Here is a 22,869-nt window from a genome sequence, read left to right as displayed (position 1 = left end):
CAATGTGGCAGCTCTGATAAATGGTATGTCAAAGATGTAAAAGCCCATTCTTTGAAAGCAATAAAGAGAGCCACAGAGCCATACAGAGAACCAGAAGAAAATGCAGAACACCCACAGGAGTGAAAAACCACCAGAGATGGGCAAGTGAAAGACTTGGTCCTTGAAGGAAGGCCAAGGAACTGTTTGGAAAGCCCATGTGTTAAAGCACCGAAAACTGGAAGAACAGTATAAATCTCTTGTTTGTGTCTGCAGAAGTTAATACCAGCCCAAAATGTGATTTCATCAGTCCTCATGAATACAACAGGATGAAAATTAGTCAAAACTCAAAATACATGCTATCATATATAACATCATCTGTGACATTTCATGCCGAAAAGAAACATTGTGTACCTGTTATCCCAAGTAATCTCCCTTCTGGTTTTCATTAACAAAATTTTTATTTACTTTATACACAACTTGTAATAAAGTCTCTTCAGTAACACTTCAGGACACTGAAACAGTGCTTAACCTCTACCTAAATAACTACTGCTTTCAGGCAGTGGCTACCAAATACCAGTCCCACGGAATTCTGCCAATCCAAGATGACTCTAGCAGTCTGCAACAAAACTGCAAAAAATTAATACTGTGAACTAGCTGTATTATATTTAATGAACAGTCCTTAATTTTTAAATTAAGTCTTTATTCTTATTTAGCTATTACACTTACTTTCTTTTTCAAGGTGAATTTAAGATGATAAGAGATATTTATTTGAATATTAGTAGGGAACCCGCCCTGTCTTGGAATTACTTTGTTTTGGACAAAGGTCGGCACTGCACTTCATTAAATAAGAGTGTTTCTTGGCCTTGGCAACCGCGGCACAATGTAGTTCAAGATTCTGCCCGAGATGGGTGTTATGGCTGTGTGCTTGTTCATTCCTGGCATAGCCACTATGCACATCCACAGGTTCACTGATGGGGGTAAGGAAGAAAGGGTTGCCCATTATTCATATTATTGGAGTCTGACAGAAAGAGATAAGGCCTCTCTGGAATTCATCATTACTATGTGTCAAAGGACTTGGAGAACATCGATTAAGGAAGCATTTTCTTGGTTAATGAAAAATAACTCCTTTATGCTCATCTACCCCTTCTAGAAGGTTATGCAATAATGTAGTGCATAATAAAAACAACAAAAACAATTTTTAAGTGTTTCTTAAATTAGCTAGTTCTATTTTCCAATGTCCATGTCCTTTGTATATTACTGCTATCATGCAAAGGAGATCCCCTTCACATTTACTAAACAATGTGTTCAAATGAAGAAAAAACAAATCAGGGAGGTCCCTTTACGCTCTGAAAAATTCCAACTAAGTAGCTGCATAACAGTATGCATCACACTGTTTAAAACAATAAAAGTAAAATCAACAACAAAAGTATATTCCACTTCTGGGACGCCTGGGTGACTCAGTCGGTTAAGCGTCTGCCTTCGGCTCAGGTCATGACCCGTGGTCCTGGGATTGAGTCCCAATAGGGCTCCCTGCTCAGTGGGAAGCCTGCTTCTCCCTCTCCCCCGTTTGTGCTCTCTCTCCCTCTCTCTGACAAATAAATCTTAAAAATATATATATATTTCACTTCTACAGAAATACTGAGACAAAATACACAAATAACAAAAAGTCTCCTAAGAAGTTACTGTTTAAATAAGTGTGTAAGCACAACTTACTTGCTACATTTTAAAATAATTCTTTATTAACTCTAAAAATAACTGGCCAGAAAACAGAAAAGTAAATTTAATACATGAACAAGAAGGTAGAGCACCCTAAATGCAAATGCATGTTCCAGCTACAGACCTGGCAAATGGGCAAAGGTCTGGGTCCACAACTGTGATTGAACCTCACTTAATTTCGGTTTCCTCATGGATAAAATGAGGATAATACAATCTCCTCCACAGGCTTGCTTTAAGATTAAATGATGTAACATAGTAGAAAATATTTAAGAGACCTGATACATAGTAGGCATTCAACATTTGCTTTCCATTCCCCAGTGCTATATTAGCACAGTCAACAAGCACATGCCACATAAAAATTTGGGGTTATAACTTTTTTTTAAATCTCAGAATCTGGGAAACAGATTCTAAAAGAATTGACCTATAACTAGATTTCTCTGTTATTATATTCAACTTCAGAGTTATTAAAAAGTGTCTAGTCTATTCAACATTACCATCTGCTAACCTACTGCCCACTTAGAATAATTTAAAATATATACATACTCACAAAGCACTAGCTGAGATTAGAGGATATTCTATTCACCAACAATTGTAACACTTGCAAGAAATGTAACACAATCCTACATGAAAATGTCCTTCTTGAGACCATAAACATTCTAAAAAAGATGCTACACACAACAGTTGTTTATTGTAATAACAATAAATAAATGAAAACAATATGAGTATTTCCTGCCATTGTCTTCCATTAGAAAGAAAGGTATAAAACAAGAGAGAAAAAAAGACAGCATGCAGGCAAGAGAGAGCTTATATCCAATAAAAACAGGATACATCATGCTAGAAGTTACAGTCCATGAAATGACTTATGAACTTAATTCAAAAGTATTTTTGCATTTATTCATCCATAACCACTCTTAAAACAACCCAGCAAATGATACATATAAAAGTCTCTTACTAGAATGATTCCTCTACTATGAAATAATTTAAGGAGCAGAAATGAGAGGAGGAAAATAAATACCTACAATAGACTTTTTTTAAATAGGCAAATGCTATTTTAATTAGGACTAAATTCACTGCCCCTGTGGTGATTAATTTTATATGTCAATAGGGCTAGGCCACAATAACCAGATTTGGTCAAATATTATTCTAGATGTTTCCGAGAAGGTAGTTTTTACATAAGATTAATATTTAAATCAGTAAAGTTTGAGTTAAGCAGATTATGCTCCGTAATGTGAGTGTGCCTCATCCAATCAGTTGAAAGCCTTAACAGGAAAAAAAGCTGACCTCCTTGGAGGAAGAGACAATTCCATCTTTGCACTGGAATTGCAACTCTTCCTCAGTGTCTAGATTCTGGACTTGCCAGTCTTGACAGTCATGTGAGCCAATTTCTTAAAATCTCAATCTCAACCTCTCTTGCTCTCCCTCTCTTTCTCTCTCTCTCTCTCTCTTTCTCTCTCCATACAAACACACACATATATACCCCACATCATACTGGTTTTGTTTCTCTGGAGAACCCTAACGAATATGACCCCCATACCATTAAATTTATCCCTCAATAAATGATCTCATCACCAACTGCATATAATCACCTTATCCTTCCTTTTTGCCTTATTTTTTTTTTATAAAGTGCTACCTAAATAAATGAATCTTGTAAGAACAAAAACAACCTTCTTAATCATACTAATGTTAGCAGGGTTGATAAGGAGTGGAAAATCTTTCAAAAATTGCAAACCCAACTCAGCAGGTAGGTGAATGCCTTCCACGAACACATCTTCTCGTGGGGTTTCCACAGGTCTATATGCACCTGAACTACAAATGACTAAACATCAGGAAAACTGAAGTCAACAAAGTTTCCCTTTACCATAGCAGCTTACCCTCTTTGTGGCTCCCACTCTTGCTCAGCACCTGTCAACACATCAGTTCTCTAATTCTCATGCTGGCTTGACTATGGTATTGAGTCCCTCTAGTGATATTATCATTTCACTTTTTGCATCTTTTCAACTCCAGAATTTCCATTAGGGAGGGGCTCTATTTGTTGAGTCACTGTTACCAAACTTTCTTTAATTTTAGAAACACAACTCATTTACTTCTTAGAACATATTTTAAATCCTTATCTGTAAAATTTAACATCGAGAGACTAACAGAACAGTTTCTCCTGCCTCCCTTTTTTCCTCAACGTGCCACACTTTCTTGTTTCTTGGAATGTGTCCTAATTTTATGTTGAAAACTCAACATTAAAATTATATAAATATAATATGGTGTAACAACTCTGTAAATCTGTCTTCCTCTACAATGTGCAGCTACTAATATCTCTGCTCAGTTTTACTTTATTTCTTGTTATTTTAAAGCCTGGTTTCCTAGGGTTGCCCCATGTCTATGCAGCTCAGTGGTTAGTCAATGATTCAACAGAGAATTTACTCAAATACTCAATAAAGGCTGTCATCCTTTCCAAAAGGATCTGTGTGTGGGTAGGGTGCCACATTCAACATTCAAAACAGTTTCAAGGCTCCCCAGATTTTAGTTTGGTCTCCATAAAAGTTACTAAGATAAAAAACACATAAACTAAAAAACATTTTTCTTAATGATGCTAATCTTTTATTTCAAGACTATTTCTGATCTATTGCTTGTTTTCTTTTGTCTCTTGCTATCACCCTGCATATGAGAAAACAGTAAACAGAGAAATAACAAGGCCAGAGCCACTGGAAACCCTAAATATGTTTTTAATTCCTTTCTCTTCTCTCTTGTAAAAGCATTGTCTTATGGTAACAAAGATTTTAAGATACCAAAATTCACTCTCTGAAATAACAATACAAATTTTTAATAGTGGTTCAAAGAATTTTTTAATTTCCTTACCCAGAAGATCCAGCGCTCTTACAAACACCAAGGAGAGGCCTTTTTTCAGCAAAGTTATCACACTTTTGAGTACCTGAGAAGGAACATAAAATAAAACTTTAGAAGGATTCTTTTATATTTTCCATTATTTTCATGCTCTCAAAATATTTGCAGCTAAAGAGATAGCAAAACATTCATTACAAACTGACATAATACACTTGAATGAACAAAAACAGAACAGCTTTAAATAAACCTGTAACTATTTTTAAAATTGAACCAGCATTTAAAATATCTTTTTAAAAAATTGGCACCAACTTCAATCTTACACACATTCTCCATGAGATCAGAAACCACCCCCAACTCCACCAACTAATTACCTAAGACTAGTATAATTTTCATGTCAAAAGTAAATAAAGGGAAGTAAGGACAGAAAAATTATAAAATTATAGGTCATTATCAATATACATAAATGCAAAAATCCTTTTAAAAATAGTAAACTGAATAGCAATATATTAGAAAAAAACACCTCATAACAAAGTTGGATTTACCCAAGTAATAATTTCACATTACAAAACCTACTAATGTAATTCATTATATTAGCATTTCAACAAATGCCAAAAAGCATTTGATTCTATACCTAGTCATGATAAGAACAAAAGAAAACAACAAGAATAAGTTTTCTTTTCCCAATGATTATTTACAAAAGATTCTATAACAAAATTGTAGGTAATGCTTTAGAGCATTCCCACGAAAATCAGTAATAACACAAGGATACCCAATTAACTGTTCTTATTCAACCCTATACTCAAGTCCTAGACAGGATAATGACAATAAATGAACTCAACAATATTACTGGATATAAAACCAATATAGTAGCAACAAGCAGAAGAATAAAGTCAGGAAATACAAAAAGGCTCAGAACCACATAAAAAGATGCTCAATCTCACACGTAAGAGAAATTCCACTTAAAACTAGAAATTCTACTTAGAACTATATTGAAAATCTATACTGAAATTTGCTAACTTTTTAGAAGTGAAAATGGTACTATGGTTATAATTTTAAGATTATCTTTTGGAAATAAATAATAAAATATTAACCAATAGGCTAGTATGATATCTGGGAGGGAATAGTTCATAACATTCTGGATGAAGGAGAACAGATGCTAATGAAATAAGATTAGCCATAAAATGATGGGTAATAGGTTCTTAGAGATTGTTATATTGTTTTTACTACTTCTAATAAGTTAGAAATTCTCCATTAAAAAACTTTTAATTATATTGATATACACTGACCTTTACATAAGACCTTCTCAAAAAAATCCAAAAGTTCTGTAAAATTCTCTGGCTATATCAATCAAAATTCTAAATGCAAATAGCCTTTAACAGAGAAATATCACTGCTAAGATTTCACCCTACACATATACTCAGCCATGAGAAAAATAACTTGAATACAAAATTATTCACTATAGCATTGTTTGTAACAGTAGAAGACTAATAAGGTCCAAATATATAATGAAGTATTTCCTACAGCTATAAAAAAATAAATGTATACTCTGTGAAAATATGAAATGAAATCCAAAATATAAAGTGGAAAAATATATATACAAAAATAGAAAAATACAGAATACTATTCCCATCTTTTGTAAAACATAGAGAAAGAAAGACTTATTTGCATATATACATACCTACATACACTCTCTAAGGATACGTAAAAAATCCTAACTAATGGTCACCTATGGGAGGGAAAATGGGAAAAGCAAAAGACAAGGAACAAAAATGTGGGAAAAAAGTTTTCATTGTGCATATACTTTGTACTTTTTAGTTTTCAAACCATATGAATATTATTAATTTCCCCAAAAATTCTGCTTTGTTTTTAAATAAGGAGACAAATGCCAGAAGAGACAAGTAAGTGGTTTCATCTCTGAGACAAGCTAGTAGACTGAAGACACACATTTCATTTTATCCCTTCTGAAAATTCCAGTTAAAGTACATTAAATCAAACAGGGTTGAAAACTATATAATAAAATTTGTGGGCAACAAATTTTGGAAACAGATGAGTAATGACTAACTTAGCAGCCCTAAGTAAAAGTTCAAGCTAGTGCTGGGGAAAAAAAATAACATCTGAGACTCAAATGACTTGACAACTGATTACATTAGGTACACCTGAGATTTATCCTGATACAGTTAGGAGATTGTAAAGGAGCTTGTGAGCTTTCTCCGGAGAATTTAACAAGTCAGTCCATGAAGAAAGACCAAAAGACACTGTCAATCAGAAGGCTCCAACAAAGAGCACAACCAAAGCACCAAACAATAAATTAAAAATTGACAAACAAAACACAGAACTTTTGATCAGGTTTTTAGTTTGCCACTTACAAATATGTGCAAACAAGGAAAACAATCATCCGCAAGTGGCTAACTCTATACAGGAAGAAAAACATTATACACACACACACACCACTAATAATTTGTAAGATACAAGAAAAGATATTTTAGGCATGGAACAATACAAGAATGCAATGAAAAATGGACTCTTGGAGAATAAAAGGGAGCTCCTAGAAATTAAAAAAACAAGGTAGAGGGGCGCCTGGGTGGCTCAGTCGTTAAGCGTCTGCCTTCGGCTCAGGTCATGGTCCCAGGGTCCTGGGATCGAGCCCTGCATCGGGCTCCCTGCTTGGCGGGAAGCCTGCTTCTCCCTCTCCCACTCCCCCTGCTTGTGTTCCCTCTCTCGCTGTGTCTCTCTCTGTCAAATAAATAAATAAAATCTTTAAAAAAAAAAAAAAAACAAGGTAGATTATTTAATAAACTCAACACAAGGGTCAAAGGTAAAATTAAGAAAATTTCTCAAAGAGTAAAAACACAAAAACTAGAGGAAAACAGCATTAATCTACACACACACACAATGTTACAGGTGTTCCTCAAAAGTCCAATTTATAGATAGGAGAAAAGGGGGAAAAAAAAGAGAAAATAGAGAGGAAGAAATCATCTATGAAATATTCCAAAAATTTTCCCCAGAACAAAGAATATAACTTTATAAGCCCTTTGAAGGTCTAGAACAATAGATTCAACAAACCAACCCCCATGTGCATCGTTTCAGGATAGTGGTAACAAGAAGTTTCTACAAGTCTCCATGGAGAAAAAAACAGGCTATTTACAGAATCAGGAATTCCAATGGCTGCTCTAGGTATTACATAATATCACTATTATGTAAACGTACAACTAACATCATATAGACAGAATGCTTTCCCCCTGGGGTCAAGAACAAGGTAAGAATATCCACACTCATCACTGCTATTTAACATACTACTGGAAGTTCTAGCCTAAGCAATAAGACAAGAAAGAAACAAAAAAGGTATACAGAGAAGAAAGGAAGAAATAAAATCCCTAGGTACTGATAATATGACTGATACATAGAATCAACAACCTAAACCAAAACCAAAACAAACAAACAAACAAAAACCCTAAAGCTAATAAGTGAGTTAGTCCAGCAAGGTCACAGGAGACAAGAGCAACATACAAAAATCAACTGTGTTTCTTTTTTTAAGATTTTATTTATTTGAGAGAGAGAGAACATGAGCAGGGGGTGGGGAGAGGCAGAGGGAGAGGGAGAAGCAGACTCCCTGCTGAGCAGGGGGCCCAATGACACAGGGCCTGATCCCAGGACCCTGAGATCATAGCCTGAGCTGAAGGCAGACACTTAACTGACTGAGCCACCCAGGTGCCCCAAAAATCAAATGTATTTCTATATACTAGCAATGAATGTATGAAAAATGAGATTAAAGGTACAATAACAATTTGTATACCTGAAATTAATATTACACTGTTATTACACCAACTGGAATTTAAAACTTTTTTTAAAAAGTAAAATAACATTTATAATTGTTCAAAAGAAAATTAAATAAATAAATCTAACAAAACATGTGTAGGACATATACTGAAAACTGCAAAATGCTGATAAAAGAAATGAAAGAGAATCCAAATAAATGGAGATACATAATTGATATGATACACAGATCAAGGAAACAGAAGAGTACCCATAAAAAGATCCACACAAATATGGCCAACTAATTTTTATAAAGGTATAACAGCAATTAAATGGAGGAAGAACAGTCTTTTCAACAAGTAGTTCTGGAGCAACTGGACATCCATAGGAAAAAAATAAAACTGGACCTAAACCCTACACCTTATCCAAAATTAACTCAAAATAGATCATAGATTTATATGTAAAGCTATGTAACTTTTAGAAGAAAACCTGCAGGACTTAGGGTTTGGTGAAGAGGTCTCAGACACACACAACATCAAAAAGTATGATGCAGGGGCACCTGGGTGGCTCAGGCAGTGGCTCAGGTCATGATCCCAGGGTCCTGGGATTGAGCCCCGCATCGGGCTCCTTGCTCAGTAGAGAGCCTGCTTCTCCTTCTCCCTCTGCCTGCCTGCCACTCCCCCGGCTTATGCTCTCTATCTCTCTCTGTGTCAAATAAATAAATAAAATCTTTTAAAAAAAAAAGTATGATGCATAGGGCCAAAAAAAAAAATCAATAAATCGGATTTAATTAAAATTTTTAAAAATAAGCAAAAAAATTAATAATAAAATAAAAAACTACACATTGGGGGAAAAAACACTTACAAAAAACCCATGTCTAACAAAAAACTCATACCCAGAAAATATAAACTCAAACACAACACTGAAAAAACATACAATCCAATTAGAAACTCGTCAAAAGACATAGAGATACTACACTGAAAAGAAGATATGGATGGCAAATAAGACAGATGAAAAGATTGTCGATATTACCAGCCATCAAGAAAATGGAAATTAAGACCAAAATGAGATGTAATTATATACCAATTAGAATAACTAAAAGAGGAAATCATGATAATAACAAGTGTTGGCAAAGATGCAAAGAAACTAAATCTTTCATACATTCCTGGAAATGTAAAATAGTATAACCCCTCTAGAAAAAAGTTTGATGTTTTCTTTAAAAACAGCAGCAGGGGCACCTGGGTGGCTCAGTTGGTGAAGAGTCTGCCTTTGGCTCAGGTCATGATCCCAGGGTCCCAGATCAAGCCCTACACTGGGCTCCTTGCTCAGCAGGGAGTCAGCTTCTCCTGTTCCCTTTGCCCCTCCCTCCCGCTCATTCTTTCTCTCGCTCAAATAAATAATCTTAAAAAAAAAAAAACCAGCAACAACAACTAAACATATACTGACCATTCATCCCAGCAATCACAGTACTGGGCATTTATCCCACAAAACTAAAAACTTATATCCACACAAACCTGTACACAAATTTTTATAGTTTTATTTGAAATAGTCAAAAAGGGAAACCATCCCAGATGTCATACAACAGATAAGTATCCCTATACCATGTAATACTAATCAATACAAAAATGGAACCATTCATATGCTAAACAACTTGGATATAATTCGGTAACATTGTGCTAAGTGAAAAGGCCAATCTCAAAACTTCACATACTACGTAATTCCAGTTATGTAACAATCTTGAAATTACAAAATTATTATAGAGATGGACAGCAGATTGATAGTTCTCAAAAGTTAGGGAGGGTGGAAGAAGACAGCATGAAGGAAATCATTGTAGTGATGGTCTAGATTTGAATCTTGCTTGTGGTGGTGGTGAAGGTGACTTACACATGTGATAAAATGTCACAGAACTATGTGCACACATTCCACCGTTGATTTCTTGGTTTATATATTATTCTATACTTACATATGAGGAAACCATTGGGGAAAACTAGGTAAAGGGTATGCAGTACCCCTCTCTAGTATTTTTGCAACTTCCTGTAAATATGTAGTATTTCGGAAAACTTGCTAAGATTGGTTTATAAGTGTTTTTCTATAAATATTAAATAATTTGGGTTTTGCTCTTTAAAAAGTTGCATATGTCAAAAGAATGAAAAGACAAGCCACAGTCTAGGAGAAGTATTTGCAAAAGACACATCTGATAAAGGACAGTTATCTAAAACATACAAAGAATTCAGACTGAACAATAAGAAAGCGAAGAACCCGAATTAAAAAGTGGAAAAAAGATCTGAACAGATACCTAACCAAAGACGATATACAGATGGCAAATAGGCATATGAAAAGATGCTCCACATCATATATCATCAGGGAAATTTAAATTAAAACAACAAGAAATCACTACACACCTATTATAATGGCCAAGATCCATAACAATGACAATAACAAATGTCAGCAGAGATTTGGAGATTATTCATTGCTAGTAGGAATGCAAAATGGTACAGCCACATTGGAAGACAGTTTGGCCAGTTTCTTACAAAACTAAAGATACTCTTACCATGCAATCCAGCAATCACACTCCTTGGTATTTACCCAAAGGAGCTGAAAGCTTTTGTCCACACAAAAACTTGCACACAGATGTTTATAGCAGCTTTGTTCTAGTTGCCAAAATTCGGAAGCAATCAGGATATCCTTGTAGGTGAATGGATAAATAAACTGATATATCCAGACAATGGAATATTATTCAGGACTAAAATGAAATGAGCTATCGATCCATGAAAAAAACGTAGGGGAAACTTAAATGCACCGCTCAGTGAAAGAAGTCAACCTGAAAAAGCTACCTACTGTGTGACCATCATATGACATTCTGGAAAAGGCAAAACTATGGAGACAATAAAAAGATTAGTTGTTATCAGAAGTGTAGAGGGAGGAGAGATTAATTCATAGAGCATAAATGCTGTTTAAGGCAGTGACACTATTCTGTATGATATTACAATGATGGGTACATGGCATTACTCATTCGTCAACACCCATAGAATATACAACACCAATAGGGAATTGTAATGTAATCTGTAGACTTTGGGTGGTAATGATGTATCAATTTAGGTATCAACATGGAAGGATGTGGATAGTGGGAGAGATGGGGAGTAAGGCAGGGTGTATACAGGAATCCTCTGCGCTTTCCATTCAATTTTGTTATACAACTAAAACTGCTCTTAAAATATTAATTTAAAAAAAGATGTACCAAGCTCTTAAATACTCATGTTTATTGCAGCATTATTCACAATAACCAAAAGGTGAAAGCAACCCAAAGGTCCATCAATGGATTGAATGGATAATGAAAATGTGCTATATACACACAGTGGAATATTATCCAGCTTTTAAAAAGAATGAAATCCTGTTACATGCTACATATGGATAAATCTTGAGGACATTATGCTAAGTGAAATATGCCGGTCACAAAAAGACAACTCCATTACTCTACTTACACAAGGCATCTAAAGTAGTCAAACTCATAGAAACAGAAAGTCAAATGCGGTTACCAGGGGCTGGGGGCTGGGGGTGGAGGGAGAGATGGAGAGCTGTTACACAATGGATACAGAGATTCAGTTTCACAAGTTGAAGAAGTTCTAGAGATCTGTGTACCTACTTCACACTACTGAACTGTACTCTAAAGATGGTAATTTCATGTGATTTTTTTTTACCACAATTAAAAATTTTGAAAAAGGTAGAAATAAGTTGAGCACATGTGTAGGTACACCAGTGCAAGCATGCACATGGATGTGTAGTTACATACATACACACACAGATACTTAGTTACATTACATACTAACCACAAAAACACCAATTTCAAAATAGGGATATACCTCTTAGGGGGTTAGGATGAAGATAATATTTGGAAGAGGTAGCCAGGGGACTTCAGCACTCTATTAACAATGTCTCATGTTTTCACTGGATGATAAAAACAGCTGTAATGTTAAGAATCCATGTTAACAAAACGCTCCAAAAATAATGGGGACTGATCCAGAGGAGACAGATTAATGGTTACATATTTAGATTGTGACATGATGTACCTAATATGACATTTTTAAATTGTTTTTTTTTTAAAGATTTTATTTATTTGAGAGAGAGAATGAGAGAGAGCATGAGAGGGAAGAGGGTCAGAGGGAGAAGCAGATTCCCCGCTGAGCAGGGAGCCCGATGCAGGACTCGATCCAGGGACTCCAGGATCATGACCTGAGCCGAAGGCAGTTGCTTAACCAACTGAGCCACCCAGGCGCCCGACATTTTTAAATTGTTAATATAATTATACAAAATAGGTTAAGACAAATTCTATCATCCCTTGACAGACTATATTAACATGTGAATATGATAAAGATCAAAACTAAAAACACAATTAGTGTTTATGAATAAAGTTCTCACTATTTAATTTTTTAGGAGCTTATAACAATCAATGCGTAAGTCTTTACAAATTATTAATTTACTATAGATTTGTGCTGTTACCCTTGCTCAACAAATAAATCAAATTTCACAATTAACAATACAACTTGAATGAAGCACATGTTAACAATTAACTGGTCCAAAGCCCACAATATTTATGTTCCAAATTAATTAGAGCTGAACTTCATCTATGCAAGCCAAATTCTTCACTCCTACATATTTCACCTTCACCTTCAACAATAACCACTTTATTTCTGCTTCCTGGTGTCTAGAACGTCTTTACAATTTGTACCTGTATTATACATATTATTTGATATTTTGATGAATGAAACATCATGTCTTTAAAATGCAAATAATACTGGTGAGAATGGTTTGATTGTTTTGCGTTTCTCAAACCTGAATGGAAGAACTCCCATTGGTTTCAGCTACCTAATGGGTTACAATCAGTACTCCTGACTTTGCACTAGAAGGTCAGCCATCTGACACTTACTGAAGACTTACATTCTTCACGGATATTCAAAGAGAGCCAAGCAAAAATTTTAAACACAAAATAAAAGCATAACTTGCAAACAGCATAACTTCCAACACAACTACTAAAACCAGGCAAGCAGAAAAGACCAGAGTCAACAATAAGCAAACAAATAATAATGCAACCTCCAAATGTATTTGAGGCATGCACTTCAGTTCTAGAGGGAAGGGGAGTGGGAGGATGGGTTAGCCTGGTGATGGGTATTAAAGAGGGCACGTACTGAATGGAGCACTGGGTGTTACACGCAAACAATGAGTCATGGAACACTACATCAAAAACTAATGATGTAATGTATGGTGATTAACATAATAAAAAAAATCTAATTTCAGAGTTGGAAAACTAGGTAACAAAACCTTAACTCTGCTTTAAATAATGTCATTGTGGATGGTTTGAATAAATACAATTTTTAAAGTGTTAGTATAAAAATTCTACAATCTCATGAACACTGTAGCTATTAACCTGATTTTTCATGCAGTATAAATAGGAGCATGTACTCTCCATGATGCCTAATGGAGTCATCACCCTCCCACAATGTAATCCTCCAAATTGTAGAGGATTAACTTTTTATATATAAAATTGTGTTTATTTGCATGTACAATAGAGAGAATGACGTTACACACACCTGTTCTACAGCATTTAACAGAATGTAGCATGAAGATTGAAATGAAAAGCGGCTAGCCAAATCCATCAAATATAAAAACTATTGCAATCCTGTTGCAAAGTCCTTTTGTTAAACTCCTTTTATTCTAAATCCTTTTAATTCTGTCCTCTAACACTAAAATATTTATAAAAAGCTTAAAATCCTAAAAAATCGCACAATTAAAGTAATGAAAATGGGCCTGCGCACCAAGTAACAACTCTTTCCCTCAACAAAATTCAAGACAGTTTGCATGTCAGAAAATGTTAAATAATATCCCTCATCATACATACCATTATAAACTCATTTGAACCAAAGAGTTTAAGCTCATAAATCAGCCTTAAAGATTTCAAGACATCAAATAGAAATCACTTCTGTGAGGATACAAAAGAAGATCCAGAGGCAAATACAAATCCAACTGATAATGAAATATTCCAACTCTACTCTTGATATGGAGAATGATGTCTTAAATATAAAGATTTTATATAAAAGTATGCTAATACTAATAAAAGTTAACTGAGAAAGTATTTTGCAGAAAGATCCCACTGAACAACTGAATTCATCTTATCAGTTAATTAAACCATTTACAAGCCTTCCACTCCATTTTTTATTTTGCTGAAATAATTTTCTTTTAGAAAAGATTTAATTCAACCAGTTTATCCATGTCCAGTTTTCCTTATAAATTCTCTCAATGTGAGCTTCAAGTTGTAGTCACATTTTGCAGATCTAAATTTTAGCTAGAAAGTATGATTCCATTGTCACTGATAATCAAATTTTATCGTTATGTAATTTTAGATTCTGTCGGGATCTTTTCCCACTAAAAGGTTCTATTCTCTTACAAAATTCTCTCCTTTATGCTACAAAAAAAAAATCCCCATTATAAACTAGGTAATCCTCATTTTTTTCTCTTACCTAAACAGAGAAAAATGCAAGGAATTTTTTAAGACAGAGAAGACAGAGATGAAATAAAGGGGAGATGAGGAAGGAAACAGATTCAGGAAACTAGATGGAGGTTGGAGGTCCATCAACCAACCACAAGAAGGGGAAACAAGACAGAAATCACATTTTCTTGAACAGTTTTCTCTAAATATGACCGCCAAAGACATTTTTGCCATTTGCCTCAAATATCCAAAATGTGTGTATACATTTTAGCCTCCACAGTTTCAAAAAGTTTAATATATTAAAGACATTTTTCATTATTGCTAGCCTTATCACCTTCCCCCATAAGTTAAAATGTTCGATATGGGAAGTACCCCTTAACATTTAGTGGTATCACATTATTTCACTTTGATGATCTGGTCTTTGGGGCTCTTTCACAGTCTAGACTCATCAGACCTTAACAAGCACAAAGTACAAACCATCCACCTGACATCGGAGTTAATTGATATAGAGAGGTTAAATAATTTGTTCAAGTTGTTGTGGTACTAAATGCCACATGTGAACCTGAAAAACAGTCCCAATTCTTTCCTGAATTGACCGCTGAAAAAAGCTACTGTCAGAATATTAGGATCAACTTCTCTGCTGAAAAATAAACAAAATTATTGACAAAGGCTAATGTATTTAATCCCTTAGTGCTTTAATTCTCTCATCTGTAAAGTGAGGATAAATAACAATACCTCACATAGGATTGTTGTGAGGATTTAAAAAGGTAATAAATGCAATGGACTAGGCAAGGTGCTGCAACATGTAACAACTCAGTAAACTTGATGCAATTATGACTGTTGCTGGCAACTCTAGGATGGTGAATCCATTCAGCTACCTTTCTGGTGAAAAAAACAAAAACAAACCTGTCCAGATCCTTGACTTTCCTTTTACTCTTCTACCATGGGGCCAATATCTATTTGACCTAACTCTGTCTTGTTCACCCATGCAGGAAAATGCCAAGCACACTTCTGCCTCAGGAATGCTGCATTTTCTGCTCTCTACTTAGAAATACCCGTTATGCCCTATTTATGTGCAGAGTTTACTAGCATGCTTTTTTTTTAGGTCATGCTAAAACATTTTCCAATCAGAAAGATCATTGCCAGTCAGGTTCCAGTTCCTTATCCTGATTTATTTTTCTTCGAAACACTTAACAGAGCCTCATATTATACGTGTTCTATTGATTTGTCTCAGCACACTCAAATGGGGACTCAAACTCCATGACACAAAAGACATGTATAAGAATGTTCACAATAGGGACGCCTGGGTGGCTCAGTCGGTTAAGCGTCTGCCTTCAGCTCAGGTCATGATCCCAGGGTCCTGGGATCAAGTCCCGCATCGGGCTCCCTGCTCCGCGGGGAGCCTGCTTCTCCCTCTGCCTCTGCCTCTCTCTCTCTCTCTCTCTCATGAATAAATAAATAAATAAAAATCTTAAAAAATAAATAAATAAAATGTTCACAACAGCTTTATTCATAACAGCTCAAAACTATATTCAACCCAAATTCCATCAACAGAAAAACAGTTTAGTATATCCATACAATGGAATATTACAATAATAAAAAGGAAAGATATACTGATACATGGCAACATCATCAAGAACAGGGAAAGCTACTTCCTCCAAAGTGAGAGAAATCAGAATAGATGCCTCTGGAGGAGATGAGGGTGACTGTGAAGGGTGTGTGAGAATTGTCTGAGGTGATGGATATGACCTCCATCTTTATAGAAGTATGGGTTACTGTCATCTGTGTATGCATCTGTCAAAACAAAACTGTAACACAAAAATCTCTGCCATTTCCCTATTGTAAATTATACCTGCCATTAAAAAATTGAAGCAAATGAGAAATTTGTTCAGTGGCAAAGGAAATAAACTGTGTGCATAACATTGATAGTGGTTTATTAGAGTGGTTGATTAGAAAAAGCCCACTTCTCTCCTGTTTATCTAAAATGTGACCAAAATATTAGTAATTAGTCAGGAGTTTATCATCCTACTCTTTCTACCTTTCCGGGGGCTTGATGTTTTTCAAAATAAGAAGTTGGAATATATATACATTAGAATAAAAAGTAATCCACTTCATTCAAAATGTTAATTACTTCCACTTTAGAAGCAACTGCCAATACTACAAATAAGGATTTAACAAATTTTACCTTGACCTTTTTAGAGAAAGGTTGCCTAAAAAGCAAAATAACCTCAGAATAAGCACAAGGGTGGGGCGCCTGCGTGGCTCAGTCGTTAAGCATCTGGCTTCGGCTCAGGTCATGGTCCCAGGGTCCTGGGATCGAGCCCCGCATTGGGCTCCCTGCTCAGCGGGAAGCCTGCTTCTCCCTCTCCCACTCCCCCTGCCTGTGTTCCCTCTCTCGCTGTGTCTCTCTCTGTCAAATAAATAAATAAAATCTTTAAAAAAAAAAAAGAATAAGCACAGGGGATAACTAATCTCTCTTTCATTTGAATTACTGAACCACAAATATTAATGCGATCATGTACAATCCCATATCAAAGTCAAATAATGTTTACAATTTTAAGATTATTTAAGTTAAATTCAACAGAACGGAAAGATAAATTTAACAAATCCTTCCCAAGATGTAGAATAAGTGGAAATTTTTTTTAAAAATTAAATGAGAAAGTTATAGATGTCCAATACCTAACTTGTAAGAGTTCCAAAAAGAGAGAATAGGGAAAACAGAAAGAAATTATAAATAATAATGTAAGAATTTTCCAAAACTGAAGAACATAAAGCCCTATACCCTACCCTCTATTCACAGAGCAGACAGCATGAGTCTGTAAAAATATAAGTCTGATCTAATTGTCAAAATCCTCTAGTGGCTTCCTATCTCAGACATAGAAACTAAAAGCCAAAAATACTTATAATGGTTTATAAGCCCTACATCCTTTGGTACCTCATTTATTTCACTCTCGTCTATCTCTTAATACCCCTCACCCATTCTGCCTCAGCCTCACTAGCAGCCTCCCTGAAGTTACCCAGATATACAATCTTCCCTCCTTTGGGTCTTCACTCTGCCTATGAAGTAGAGGATGACTAATTTTTGTCAAGCCCTGGTTATCTGACATTTAAAACTAGGTATATGGGTGATTTATTTTTAAAAAAAACACTGAAATTTCAATAAAAAGGAACCTCTGTTGTTAAATGAATACCCATTTAGGATTGTCCTGTCCTCCAAAGAACTGATGTTTTTCTTCATTATGAAATGTCCCTCTTCATCCCTGGGAATACTTACTCTAAAGTCTTTACCCAATACTAATAAAGAATTTAAACTTTCTTATGATTAGTTTCTACAACTGATTATTTTGGTATCTTTATATTTAACATTTTTTATAGACAACATGTAATTAGGTCTTGTCTTCTTTTGGATTAACTAAGTCTTATTTAATATTCTATTTTATCCCTTCTATTGTCTGATGAACTCCACTTGTTTGGTTTTTGTTGTTGTCTGTTCCCTTTTCCTTCCTTGGTTGGAATGTGTCTAAGTTCTTTCACTCATCATCAGGGAAATACAAATCTAGCTTCAAATAATATGATATTTCACATGTAATGCAAGACTCTCCTAACAGTCTATTTGTTTTTTAAACACTGGTTGTCCTCATACGCTGCTCATCCTTAATTTTCAGTTTTTATTTAAGGCAAAAACAAAAACAAAAAGTAGCTGGTGTGCGTTTCTTTTCCTTTTGTGAAGGTTAGCCTATTTTCTAGCTAGGTTATTCACCTAGTGTTGAATTCTTGACAGAAATTTCTATATGGAACATGGTAAAGGCAATGACAGAAGGAGGACAGAAAGAATTAAAAATATGATATTCAAAGAGATAAAAAGACAATTTTCCAGAATTATATAAGGGCAACAACCCTGTGATCCAGTAAGCTTGATGAATCTGTAGTAAAATAGAAATTCGCACCTAGGAAAAAGCCTGGAAACACCTACACCAACTGTTAATATATTCCCTAATGAAGAAAGAAATGGAATTAAGGAATACATGTGCAAAAAATATACATGTATAACTATATATAATTCATTTTTATAACAACATTTTTATTTTTATTTTTATTTTAAGATTTTATTTATTTATTTGAGAGAGAGAGAATGAGAGAGAGCACAGGAGAGAGGGGAGGGTCAGAGGGAGAAGCAGACTCCCTGCCGAGCAGGAAGCCCGATGCGGGACTTGATCCAGGGACTCCAGGATCATGACCTGAGCCGAAGGCAGTCGCTTAACCAACTGAGCCACCCAGGCGCCCTAACAACATTTTTAAAGACTAAGAAAAAAGGTGAGAATAAGACAGAGACAATATGAGGAAATATGTTCCAAATAAGTAGAAGATAGAATAAATTCAAGAAGAAAAACAAGAAGAAGGAAAATTCTTTGGGAGAGAGGACTTAAAATTCCAAAATTAAAAAAAAAAAAAAATTTAGGGGCGCCTGGGTGGCTCAGTCGTTAAGCGTCTGCCTTCGGCTCAGGTCATGATCCCAGAGTTCTGGGATCGAGCCCCACATCAGGCTCCCTGCTCAGCGGGAAGCCTGCTTCTCCCTCTCCCACTCCCCCTGCTTGTGTTCCCTCTCTCACTGTGTCTCTCTCTGCCAAATAAATAAAATCTTAAAAAAAATAAAATAAATTAAAAAAAAAATGTAAACATGGTGGTAAAATTATCTTAAAGGGCCAATATTTAGACTATTTCCATGTATGCCTAACAAAATATCTATAGATATCATATAATTAGCTTAGAAGTGTATCTCAAAAAATGCCACATTGAGCCAAAATTCTAAGAAAGATACAAAGGACCCTAACCTAGATACACAACCAACATACAGAAATCTGTTGCATTTCTATATACCAATAATGAAGCAGCAGAAAGAGAAATTAAGCAATCAATCCCATTTACAATTGCACCAAAAACCATAAGATACCTAGGAATAAACCTAGCCAAAGAGGTGAAAGACCTGTACTCTGAAAACTATAAAATACTGATGAAAGAAATTGAAGAGAACACAAAGAAATAGAAAGACATGGGGCGCCTGGGTGGCTCAGTCGGTTAAGCGTCTGCCTTCAGCTCAGGTCATGATCCCAGGGTCCTGGGATCGAGCCCCGCATCGGGCTCCCTGCTCGGCCAGAAGCCTGTTTCTCCCTCTCCCACTCCCCCTGCTTGTGTTCCCTCTTTCACTATTTCTGTCTGTCAAATAAATAAATAAAATTTAAAAAATAACAATAATAATAATAAAATTTCTCTTTGTTAATGCTTGAATCTCTCCTTTATGTTTTAATAACATACTAAACACCTATGAACCCACCACCCAAGATGAGAAGTAAAACATTACCAATAATTTCCATTTACTTATATCGATTCATACATCCTAAACCCTGTTCACTCACCCACTACCAGGTAGCCATTCTCCTAAATTTTGTGCTCCTCACTCTTGCAGACATATACACCCAAAGTTGTATTTTTGTTTTTCACATTTTAAAACTAGAGTTTTGATTAGTTCATTGACAGGTTGCTGCTGTTAAATATAAAGCTATATAAATTCACTTGACTTCAAATAAGATTCTTTCCATGTTACACAAGTGAAAATAATGGAAATTCTAAAATATTCCCAAAGTAAACCCATATATACATAAAAACTGCAAGGCACGGTTACAGCAACAAGAGGGAAATTTTCAGTGAAACGTAGGTTAAACAGAAGGTGCCAAGAAGATATTTCAAATGATAACAACTGAGCCTCAATCCTCTTGTTTTTAAGACTAAAAGCATCACAAGCAAAGGAAAAAAAAAAAAAGATGCCATTCTCTGAAAGCCAAGAATCACAGTAGTCCCTTGGTGACAGTAAAAGGGGAAGGAAAGTTTAAGCCTCCTTTACCTATTCATGAGATCAAAAGAAATAAAGGAATCCCTTGGTATTTTTATCATTTTCTTTTGCTACTGCATCTAGCACCAGAGAGAAGAAAGCACAATTAAGACTACAGTACCTCTAAAAATTCCTGTATAATACCTGCAACTTTTAAAGGATCTGAAATTCAAGATCTCTAAAGATACATTAAATTTTAAACTATCCTACAAATAAAATCCAAATCCAATTTATTTCTTTGCTTCACTCACAAAAATTCATATGGAGCTTTTGCTACATACTAGATAGTGTTCTAAACAATCTTAAAGAAAAATTATCCAAAACTTAGAATTTCTCCCTCTCCCTCTGCCCCCCTCTCTAAAAATATTTAAAAATAAAAATAAATAAGTAAATAAATTTAAAACAAATTTTTTTAGAGAGGCACCTGGGTGGCATCAGACTCTTGATTTTGGCTCAGGTCATGATCTCAGGGTCCTGAGATCGAGCAGCATGCCAGGCTCCACACTGGGCATGAAGCCTGCTTAAGATTCTCTCTCTCTCTCTCCCTGTGCCCCTCCCCCTTCCTTCTCTAAAAAAAATTAAGGAAGGAAGGGAGGAAGGAAGGAAGGAAGAAGGAAAAAAGAAAGAAAGAAGGAAAGAATTAAAGAAGCAAAATGCTGAACTTCCACATCAGGCCATAATGAAGTAACAGGGAGTAAATTTACCCTCCTGCTGGAAAACTTAGAAACAGATAAAATGTATGAAAAGACATTTTCCATTTGGCCATTCTAGAATGGCCAAAATCCAAAACACTGACAACATCAAATGCTGACAAGGAATTTTTGTGAGTGAAGCAAAGAAATAAATTGGATTTGGATTTTATTTGTAGGATAGTTTAAAATTTAATGTATCTTTAGAGACCTTGAATTTCAGATCCTTTAAAAGTTGCAGGAATTTTTAGAGGTACTGTAGTCTTAACTGTGCTTTCTTCTCTCTGGTGCTAGATGCAGTAGCAAAAGAAAATGATAAAAATACCAAGGGATTCCTTTATTTCTTTTGATCTCATGAATAGGTAAAGGAGGCTTAAACTTTCCTTCCCCTTTTACTGTCAGACATTGAACAACAGACAGCACAGAACAGTTAATCCTTGAGACAAGGGACTCCTATGAATGCCCCAACATACTACGCATTTATTTAGGTACTCCCAATAGCTGCTTTTGCACTATGATGGCAGAGATGAATCGTCATGGCAGGTACTATATGGCCCACAAGTCTACAATATTTCCTATCTAGCCCTTTATGGAAAGGTTTACGTACCCCTGCCTTACAGTAGAGGCCAAACATACCAAACAAAAAGTCAAGTAATTTAAGTCAAGTATCCCAGACCAAGGTCCCAAAATACTTAAAGGAATACAAAATACCAGCCCTGAGAAATATAAAATTCATAATGTGTGGCATCCAAACAAATATTTCAAGACATGCAAATAAGAAAAAAAAAAAATACGACCCATAGGTTGATAAAACAATCAACAGAATAAACTGACATTTAAACTGCTATGAGAAACATACTCTCTTCAAGAAAGCAGAGGAAAGTGTGAGCATGTTAGAAACACATGTGAGATCTCTCCATACAGATAAACACACACTTCTAAAAATGAAAAATGCAGCATCTGAGGTGAAAAATACACTGGATAAGTTAATAATATATTAGATACTTTAGGGCAAAAGATGAGGAAACATGAAGAGACAGCAGTAGAAACTACTAGAAACAAAAAAGGAGAGAAAAGACTGAAAAAAAATGAACAGAGCCTTAGTGAGTTGTGAAATAGCATGAGTGGGCTAAAATAGAGAAGAGAAAGAAAACATATTTGAATATGCTCTGGGAAAGATGCTGTCGAGAGAATAAGACAAGTCATTGGCTAGGAAAACATATTTGAAAAAATATATATGATATATATATCACATACGATTTATATATATGATAAAGGGCTGTTATCTAAAATACACAAAGAACTCTTAGAACTCAACAATAAGGGGCGCCTGGGTGGCTCAGTCGGTTAAGCATCTGCCTTCGGCTCAGGTCATGATCCCAGGGTCCTGGGATCGAGCCCCACATCGGGCTCCCTGTTCCACAGGAAGCCTGCTTTTCCCTCTCCCACTCCCCCTGCTTGTGTTCCCTCTCTCGCTGTGTCTCTCTCTGTCAAATAAATAAATAAAATATCTTTAAAAAAAAAAAAAA

The 22,869-nt window shown here is 35.3% G+C and overlaps 1 protein-coding gene and 1 pseudogene across 1 annotated transcript in view; one reads left to right on the top strand and one right to left on the bottom strand.

Moving 5' to 3' along the window:
* Positions 1-22,869, bottom strand: part of BCAS3 (BCAS3 microtubule associated cell migration factor) — a 602,596-nt gene that overhangs the window by 512,944 nt on the left and 66,783 nt on the right. Inside the window, exon 7 of the mRNA XM_044921944.1 lies at positions 4,546-4,618. Coding sequence (XP_044777879.1) covers positions 4,546-4,618 — 73 coding nt within the window. The remainder of the gene's footprint in view (positions 1-4,545; positions 4,619-22,869) is intronic.
* Positions 860-1,071, top strand: LOC110592803 (annotated as a pseudogene).

This window comes from Neomonachus schauinslandi, chromosome 15 (genome assembly GCF_002201575.2).
Source record: "Neomonachus schauinslandi chromosome 15, ASM220157v2, whole genome shotgun sequence".
In the NCBI taxonomy this organism is placed as follows: Eukaryota; Metazoa; Chordata; class Mammalia; order Carnivora; family Phocidae; genus Neomonachus; species Neomonachus schauinslandi.
This window is presented reverse-complemented; position numbering and strand designations above follow the sequence as displayed.